The sequence below is a fragment of the Mus caroli genome, chromosome 7 (assembly GCF_900094665.2).
Source record: "Mus caroli chromosome 7, CAROLI_EIJ_v1.1, whole genome shotgun sequence".
NCBI lineage: Eukaryota > Metazoa > Chordata > Mammalia > Rodentia > Muridae > Mus > Mus caroli.
In genome coordinates, this window is record NC_034576.1 from 29738113 (window position 1) to 29748034 (window position 9922).

Genomic DNA, 9922 nt, shown 5'->3' on the forward strand with positions numbered 1-9922 from the left:
GGTAGAGCCCCTGCCTAGAATCCCCCAGTGAGGGGCTGGGGGCGTGGCTCAGTGGTAGAGCCCCAGCCTAGAATCCCTCAGTGAGGGGCTGGGGAGATGCTTGGTGGCAGAGAGCTTGCCTAGTATGTAAAGGTCTTAGGTTTACCCCCAGCTCTGCAGGGGTAACATTTGAAAAGTAAACCGCTCACTGTGCAGTAATTATCCACACACCCGTCACCTTTAGCATTTAGCCACACAGCTGTCTCTGAGAGGCACGGGGCACGGGGTGAAGCAGCTAAAACCTGAGCGTGCTCCAGTCCACCAGCCATGGTATTTGCATATAACCTGTGCACATCTTCCTGGGCACGGTAATCCTCTCTGGGTGACTTACCACACCAAGTGCAGTGTGCCCTACATAAACAGTCACTGTGCAGAACTGGTAAGGACCTGTCTCAGTGTCTTTTCCTGGTAAAATGCTCTGACCAAAGCAACTTAAGGGAGAAAGGACTGATTTGGGCTTCATGAAAGGAACTCGAAGCAGCTGGTCACGTGGCATCTAAGCTCAAAAGCAGAGAGCCATAAGCACTAGCTTCCTGCTCCCAGCGCCTTCTCTCCACTTAAACAATCCAAGATGACCACCAAGGACCATGTTCCCCTTGCTGCGGGTTGGAAGACAATCCTCGGCAGGCATGCCCGGAACCCTGGTCTTTCAGGTGATTCTAGATGTGTCAAGTTACCAACACTAACCAACTCAGGGGATGATGATAGCATATGACTGTCTACACTCAGTGCAGATGCTTTGTTTTAATATATTATTTTACTTGTGAATGTGTGCACCACATGTGTGCAGTGCCCACAGAGGCCACAAGAAGGCGTAAGATCCCCAGAAGGTAGAATTACAAATTCTTTTCTTTTTCTGTTACCGTTTTAAAAAAAAATTCTACTACATTTGTGTGCTGGGCCTGGTGGTGTAGCTCTTTAATCTCAGCTCTCTGTGAGTTTGAGGCCAGCCTAGTCTACAAAGTAAGTCCAGGAGACAGAGAAACTCTGTCTCAAAAACCCAACAAACAACAACAAAACTACTACAATGTTATTTATTTGGGCTTTTGTTTTGTGTGTGTGTGTGTGTGTACCCTTGTGTACATGCATGGCACAGTATGAAGTGGAAGTCAGCCAGTTGCCTCCTTCCACCACATGGGTCCTGAGACTTGAACTCAGGTCTTCGGGCTTAGCAGAGGGAGTCTTCAGCCACTGATCCAACTAGCCCTCTTTCTTTCTCTCTAGATAGACTAGCTCAGGCTGTCTCAGCCTCCCAAATTGTGAGACTGCAGGCATGTGGCATCCTGTCCTGCAAGTCACTTTCTAATTTCCCACCAAGTCTTCACGCATGCCCTTTCCTGGTGGGAAAGAGGACTCGGTCCCAGAGGAGTCTGTAGTCCTGAGCAGTCTCCTGTTCCCTGGTACCTCCTAGAACCTCCAGCTCTCCTGCCTCAGCACAGAACAGAATCAGCACCTGCAGGCCTCCCTCAGCCGCTTGCACCGCGTGGCACAGGTAACACATGGGCGTCCTGGCTCCCCACCCCTTATGGACCCCACTGGCCCTGACATCTTTCTCTCTGCCCCTCAGCACGCCCGGGCGAAGTGTGTGCGGCTGCTGGTGGATGCTGAATACACTTTCATTAACCCTGCACTGTCCCTGCTGGTGGCTGCCCTGGCTGTGCGCTGGAACAGCCCCGAGGAAGGTGGCCCTTGGGTGTGGAACACTTACCAGGCCTATCTAAAGGTGAGTGGCAGGCTCAGAAAAGCTGTGAGTGGGAACTCAGCAACCTGACCCCCCTGAGTTGCCTGTGTGCTCTGCAGGACACTCACCAAAGGTTGGAGCAGGATGCCGAGGCAGCACACAAGGCTGGCCTGGCGTTTGGGGTGAAGTTGGTGCGAGGTGCCTATCTGGACAAGGAGAGATCCATGACACAGCTCCAAGGGAAGGAAGACTGTACCCAGCCTGACTATGAGGCCACTAGTCGGAGGTAGGGAGAGGACCGAGAGGATGTAAGAGGAAAAAGAAATGACAATAACATGTCAGGACAAGCAGATGCTATAGGCACTCAGGTATACACACGTAAACACACACCTACACACAAACACACACATATATACATAAAGAAACAGACAGATGTACCAACACACACACACATATACACAGAGACACAAACACGCATAAACACACACACACATACACCGCACATGGAGGCTTTTCTTACTATAATCCCAGTACTGAAAAGACAGGGACAGGAGAACGTCTGGAGCTCACTGGCAGCAGCCCACTCTAATTAGCAAGCCCAAGTTCCAGTGAAAAAAAAAAAAATGACCCTGTCTCAAAAAACAAGGTGGGGCCTGGGGTGACAGCCCAGTGGATAAAGCACTGGCTGGCATGGCCCCGCAGCTGCAGGGCAGATCCCCAGGACCCATATAAAAAGATGAACAGGTGTGGTAGGCACTTGTCATCTAGACATGAGCCAGGAGCCAAGTATATAAAGTGGAGATTCATCTAGAACAACACCCAGTGTCAACCTGGGCCACAACCCACACATGTGCACATGAACACAAATGCACACACACACATACACACATCAAATAAGAAAAATAGAGCTGGGCGTGGTGGCGCATGCCTTTAATCCTAGCACTCGGGAGGCAGAGGCAGGCGGATTTCTGAGTTCGAGGCCAGCCTGCTCTACAAAGTGAGTTCCAGGACAGCCAGGGCTACAGAGAAACCCTGTCTCAAAAAACCAAAAGAAAAATAAAATGTAACTTCTTTTATGGGAAAGCAAATTACCTAAACTTGACAAGCACTCTACCACTGAGCCAGCCTCTGTGGGGGTGAGGGGGCAGGGGCTCTACCACTGAGCCACACCCCCAGACCCTCACTGGGGGATTCTAGGAGGTGTTCTGCGACTGAACTCTATTCCCAGCCCTCTTTCTATTTTTGTTTTTGAAACAGACCCTTGCTATGTCCCTAGGGTGACCTTGAGCACACTCTACAGTACAGTTAGACTTTGAAACTTGCAACCCTCCAGCCTTATTCTGCAGGCTTGCACTTCCAGGCTGTAACAATGTAACCTTTCACTTGCTCCTCAGCGGCCATGGGGTTTGGTGCCGAACATCTTGTGTCTCTATGTCGCTGCCTCTCTCCAAGGTTTTAGGATGTTGTTGTTTCCCTCTGAACAGCAACTTCTTCCTTCCTCCTTCACTGCCCCCACCATCCCCAGCTTGGCTGCTTTCTGCTTAGCTGCTTTCCCCCTTCCCTCCCCCCACAACATCCCTGGAAGTCCTTCCCCAATTGTGAGAGCTTGGGTTGTTGTTGATCACATTCTGCAGGTGTATCGTTACTCTTCTCACTCCTTTGACAAAAATCGTTCACAAAAGCAAGTGATGGAAGGAAGAGTTTCTTTGACTCTTGGTGTGAGGGGACAGAGTTCACAGCACCAGGGAGGTATGACCATGGACCTGAGGTGGCGGCAAGTCACCCTGCATCATCATCAAAAACCAGAGAATCAGATGCTGCTGCTCTGCTCATCCCTGCCCCCATCTAGGTTCTGTTTGTTTTATTTCTCTGTGTAGCCCTGGCTGTCCTGGAACTCACTCTGTAGTTGAACTCGCAGAGATCCCCCTGCCTCTGCCTCCTGAGTGCTGAGACTAAATATATGGTCCACCACAACAGGGTTTCACTTTCTCCATTGTTTTCGACCTGGGACCACAACCCACAATCAGTGTGTGTGTCAGGGGTTGGGAGTCTTTTCTTCAACAGAAGTCCTTAAACTTCTGTGACAATGTCATCAGAGACGGGCCAACATTTTTCTCTTATACGTAATTCCCCATCATGTCATATTGAAAATTAAGACAAGCAGTGGTTCAATTCCCAGCAACCACATGGCAGCTTACAACTGTCTGTGACTCCAGTTCCAGGGGATCTGACACCCTGACACAGACATATATGCAGACAAAACTCCAATGCACTTAAAAATAACAATAATAGGTAAATCATTTTTTAAAAGGAGAGAAAGAAAATTAAAACAACTAACACAGGGCTCAGAAGGTAAAGGTGCTTGCCACCAAGGCCGATGATCTGAGTTCCATCCCTGGGACCGCCACTGTAGAAGGAGAGAACTGACTCCTGCAAGTTGTCCTCTGATGTACACACATACACATACACACACACACACACACACATGTACACACACACATGTACACACATACACACACACGTACACACACACATACACACACGTACACACACACACACATACACACAAGGAATAAAATGTAACTTAAGAAAAATAAAAAATCCATCCATGCTGCTGCAGTGACTAACCGTAGGCAAATGTCACCTTGGCTGTGGTCGTGGCGGCCACCAGGTCAGAGACAGGTCACTGTTGGCCTTTAAGAGCACGTGCTTGTCAGCCTTGTCCATGGGAGGCAGAGGCAAGAGAATCATGAATTCTAGGCCTTGGCTATACACGGTGAAACTGTGTGTCAGAAAATTCTGTTTCTCACCCCCTCCCCCATCCTGACGACCTGAGGGGAACTCTGGAGGTCACAAGAGAGGGAGAGACAGCTCTGAGGAGCCTGTGCCCATGGAACAAAGGCGTGCAGGCACTCTATCCCTGGAGCTTGGTCCTCACTCCCTAGATGAGCTGAGCAGAGCATCTCCCTTCAGTTACAGCCGCTGTCTAGAGCTGATGCTGCGCCGCGTGTCGAACCACGGTCCCCCGTGTCACCTCATGGTGGCTTCCCACAATGAAGAATCCGTACGCCAGGCAACTAAGCGGTATGAGGTTGAGGGGTGGGAAACCAGAGCCTCTAGGAAGCCCCTGTGTCTACACGACAGTGAGGGGCGGGTGTCGAGTGGGGGGACAAGAATAAATCCAGCGAGAAGGAGCTCAGGGAGGAGGATACTACAGATATTTCATCCCAACCTGCTATGGTGACACACACCTCTTAGTCCTTAAGGCTGAGGCAGGAGGATCAAGACACTGATGCCAACATGGGTTACATAGTAATCTTTTAAAAAAAAATTGACTCTATGCCTACATATATCCTGTAGGCTCAGGTGTGACAGGGCATTGTCCTGTATTTACTGTGACACAGGGAGTACTAAGGATTCCATGATGAAGCTAAGGCTCACGAGAGCTCCTGGGAGTTGTGGCTGATTGATTAATGATCGATTGATTTGATTATATGTGCGTGTATGTGTGCACCCATGAATGCAAGAAGCAGGGGCAGTCAGAAGAGGGTGTCCGGTCCTCTGGAACCAAGGCTGCAGGCAGTTGTGAGCTGCCTGCCTTAGGCACTGGGAACTGAACTGGGATTCTCTGCAAAGGAAGAGCTCTTTATTAGATTTTATTTAATTTTTATTTTTAAAAGGTTATGTTTGGGTATTTTTGCCTGCATGCATATGTGTCCACCATGTGCATGCCTGGGACTTACAGAGGCCAGAAGAGGGCATCAGATCCCCAGGAACCGGACTTAGAGACAGCTGTGAGCTGCAGTGTGGGTGCCGGGGGTCAAACCCATGTCCTCTGGAAGAGCAGTCAGTGCTTTTAACCATTGAGCCGTCTCTCCAGCCCTGCGGTGGTTATTTACCATTGAGACTGGGGACAGAGTCATTTCTCAGAATCTGTAGAAATTTTGTTCTAGGACCAATCTCCATGGAAACCAAAATCTCCAGCTGCTCAAGGCCCTCATATCAGATGATGTCATGTTTGAATATTTGCTTATGACCCACGAGCATCTTCCTGTATGCTTAAAGTCATCAGGCTCATTAATAATACCTAGAATAGTGAATATAAATGCTACATAAACAGCTACGCAGTTAAGGACAATCTAAGGGGAAACCTATGCGGGCGTTCCACCTGATGCACCTTGTGTCCGATCCCTGGTTGAAATCTGCGGGTGTGGAACTGTGGCTCCATTGGCTCAACAGTTCTTCCATATTGAGTTCTTGGGTGGGTAATGGCTGGCTTGCTCTCTAGATCTAGCCACTATCTGGAGTGACAATGTGACCCTTTCTGCAGCATGTGGGAGCTGGGCATTCCTCTGGATGGGCCTGTCTGTTTTGGACAACTTCTGGGCATGTGTGACCATGTCTCCCTGGCATTAGGTATGTGAATGGCCTATCCCTCCATTTCCATCCGTCCTCACCGTTCACACACACCCCTATTCCCTCTCAGCAGATCCCTCCTCTTCCCTCTCTCACATGGAACCTGCAACGGGCTCCAGACTGTTCCAATATTTGAGGCCCTTGCTGGGCTGTGCCCTGCGTCTTCTCTCCTGATCTGTGCTGGTTCTTGTTGATGGTGCCATACTGCCTGCATTATTTAGGGTCTAACTGCAGTCCCTAGTGCCTCATGCCCAATTTCTCTCCATCTGTGGGGTATTAAGGATGGCCAAAGCTCTTTATTGCTGGGAAGATGGCTCAATGGGTAAAGTGCCTACTGTGTGGCCCTGAAGACCTTAGTTCAGATCTCCTGAACCCATGCAAAAGCCAGACAGTAGTACAAATGTCAGTCAACCTAGAACAACTATGGGGATGGGCGGCAGAGGCCGGAGACCCTCCGGAAGCTTGTAACCCAACTAGTCCAGATTTATTCAGAGCAAAGAGGCCCTTCTCACACAAGGTAAAAAGGGGAGGAACAAACCCCAAACCTGTCCTTTGACCCACACACACACACACACCACAACACAGAGATGTGTTTTCAAAGACCATTTTGCTCTCAATCTACATGTGTAGTAGTTTTTGTTATTTGTTTGCTTTTTCAAAATTCTATGTTCACTGTAGCTATCTTCAGATACCAGAGGAGTGCATTGGATCCCATTACAGATGGTTGTGAGCCACCATGTGGTTGCTGGGAATTGAACTCAGGATCTCTGGAAGAGCAGTCAGTGCTCTTAACCACTGAGCCACCTCTCTAGCCCTTTATTTTATTTATTTATTTATTTATTTTTGTTTTGTTTTTGAGACAGGGATCTGTAATGTAACCCTGCCTGGCCTGAACATCCACGTTGACTGAGTTGGTCTCAAACTCACAGAAACACTTCTGTGTTACTCCTGGGGGCTGGGATTAAAGGCATGACCCACAACACAACCAAGGTTTCTTGAACCCCTTGCTCTCTGTGTAGTATCTTAATCAACTGAGGTTGGTTTTTTTTTTTTTTATTTATTTATTATATGTAAGTACACTGTAGCTGTCTTCAGACACTCCAGAAGATGGCATCAGATTTCGTTACGAATGGTTGTGAGCCACCATGTGGTTGCTGAGATTTGAACTCAGGACCTTTGGAAGAGCAGTCGGCACTCTTAACCGCTGAGCCATCCCACCAGCCCCCAACTGAGGTGTGGTGGTGCAAACCTTTAATCCTAGCACTCAAGAGGCTGAGGCAGAAGGATTTAGATTGGAGTCTAGCCTGGACTACTTAATAAAAGCCAATCTCATAACAAGCAGGAAGAAAGGAAGGATGGAAGGAAGAAAGGATGGAAGGAAGGGAGGGTGGGAGGGGGAGGGATAGAAGGAGAAGAAGACAATTATCACTTTTAGGTGTTTGCCGTGGAGTGTTTTAGTGATGAATTGTGTCTAACCCACTTAGTGTGCCATGCTTTGAGCAAGGGAAGTAGCTATTGCTGCTGATACCCAGGACCATCTCTCTCTGAGCCCCACACTCTGCCAATGCTATCCCAACAGGGCAGGCTGGCTATATGGTGTACAAGTCTATTCCCTATGGCTGCCTGGAGGAGGTGATTCCCTACCTGATCCGAAGAGCCCAGGAGAACAGGAGTGTGCTGCAGGGTGCCCGCAGGGAGCAGGCACTACTCAGCCAGGAACTGTGGCGGAGGCTGCTGGGAAGGACGGCCTAAGATGTCTCCATCAGCACCATCAGGGGCCATGCGCTCAATAAAGGTCCTGAGTCCTGGCCCTGTCTGGACTTCTCAGAAGCTGCCTCCTTGGGGAAAGGGCTGACCCTGGTGTCTGCTCAGACAGGTGGGGCATGCCTGAGACTCAAGAGATCTTTAGTCCTGTGTGGTGGCACACTCCTGTTATCCCAGCACTTGGGAGGCTGAGACAGAAGGGCCATGAGTTCCAAGCCAGCCTGGACTACAGAGTGAGAAGAAGGAAGAGGAGGAGTGGGAGAAGGAAGGGGAGGAAAAGCGCTAGCCTAGGGTGGTAGTGACTTGGTAACCAAAGGATAATTAATCCTTCAATGTGCTTAGCCAGGGATCTAGTCAAGAATTCTTTCCCTCTCAGAGGATTTGTAATAAACAACACAGGTGAATAGCAGACACTGATGGCCTACGACAAATGGCTGCTCAGAAGGGGTGGGCCATTCCTTCAGTTAATAAGCACCGATGAGCAGGCTGAGGAGATGTTTCGGTCTGTGAAATGCCTGGTGCACAAACATGAGGACCCGCGTTTAATCTCCAGCACCCACATAAAACTCCAAGCATGGGGATACAGGCTGAGACACAGATACTGGTTAGCCAGCCTTGCCCAGTTGGTGAGCCACAGGTTCCCAGTGAGAGACGCTGTCTCAAACAGATGTGGCACTCAGAAGCACAGGCAAGAGGATTACAGGTTCTAGGCTAGCCTGGACTACATAGTGAGACTCTAGCTCAAACAACAACAACAAAACCCAAGAGCTGAGGACATAGATCACTGGAAGAACACTTGCCTAGAGTCATCCTGTGAGAAGCTGGGGCACAGCTCGATGGTAGAGTACGTGCTTAACATGCACAAAAAGTCTCTCTCCAGCACTGCAAATGATAATAAAAGTCACAAAGATGGAAAGGAGTTCCATGGTGGTGGCACATGCCTTGATCACAGCACTTGGGATGGGAAAGCAGGCGGATCTCTGAGTTCAAGACCAGCCTGGTCTACAGGGCAAGTTCCAGGACAGCCAGGGTTACATAGAGAAAACCTGTCTCAAAAAAAACCAAACCAGGGACTTAGTGGTTAAAAGCACTGGCTGCTCTTCCAGAGGTTCTGAGTTCAACAACATGGTGGCTCACCACCATCTGTAATGGGATCTGGTGCCCTCTTCTAGCCTGCAGATGATGCATCAGAGAATTCATATATTAAATAAATTACAAAAAAAAAAAAAAAAAAAAAAAAAAAAAACCACCAAACAACCCAAAAAAAATCCCACAGAGAAATGGTTCAGATTAAGGAGTGAGGAGCTACAGATAAAGGGAAGTACAGGGTCTGGTGGTGCAGCCTGAAGATTTGCTCTGTGCTCCAGAGGCAACAAGGAATCATGGGAGTTACAGGCAGAGGGGACATGGGAACATGGCAACAGGTTCTCTATCATGTGGAGGGTGAGCCAAAGAAAGGCAGCCATACCAGCATAGCTTGTTTCAGTTTCAAACAGTGGCAAATACTATGAACAAGGTAGGGGAAACTCCTTGATGTATATTGTAACAAGGCAAGGCAACCATCTAAAACTGAATGGAGCCAGCCTTGACAGTCCAGGTGATGTCTAAAGGGAGACGTCCTGAAGGGCCCTCAGGTATGGGGCTCAGGGAAGAGCCTGGAAGTAGTCATGGTGAACACGGGAAGACAGTTAGAAATGCGGAACCGCGGTTAAGAGGGTCCAGGATGGCATGGCTGGGAGTTGAGAGAGATGGCTGAACGGTTAGGAGCACGGGCTGCCCACCCACCCCAGTGTCTTGATTCTTAGCACCCACAGGGTAGGTCACACGCCCCTTTAACTCCAGTTCCTCTCTTTTGTCTATTGTGGGCATTAGGAACCCGTGTGCTGCACTTACATACATACAAGCAAAATATTCATACACATAATTAATATAAATAATAAATAAAAACTAAGAGATTCTGGCTGGCCTGAAGTTCTGGAGCACACAAGGAGGAAGGAGAGTCAACTGAAACCTCTCGGGTCA

The 9922-nt window shown here is 49.0% G+C and overlaps 1 protein-coding gene across 2 annotated transcripts in view; it reads left to right on the plus strand.

The window, feature by feature from the left end:
- The window catches only part of Prodh2 (proline dehydrogenase 2), a 12482-nt gene extending 4526 nt beyond the window's left edge, over nucleotides 1-7956 (plus strand). For both annotated transcript variants that reach the window (XM_021166617.2, XM_021166616.2), the window contains exons 5-10: nucleotides 1451-1531; nucleotides 1607-1762; nucleotides 1840-2006; nucleotides 4694-4804; nucleotides 6051-6136; nucleotides 7716-7956. In XM_021166617.2, coding sequence (XP_021022276.1) covers nucleotides 1451-1531; nucleotides 1607-1762; nucleotides 1840-2006; nucleotides 4694-4804; nucleotides 6051-6136; nucleotides 7716-7888 — 774 coding nt within the window. In that variant the 3' untranslated portion in view covers nucleotides 7889-7956. The remainder of the gene's footprint in view (nucleotides 1-1450; nucleotides 1532-1606; nucleotides 1763-1839; nucleotides 2007-4693; nucleotides 4805-6050; nucleotides 6137-7715) is intronic.
- The last annotated feature ends 1966 nt before the right edge of the window (nucleotides 7957-9922 follow it).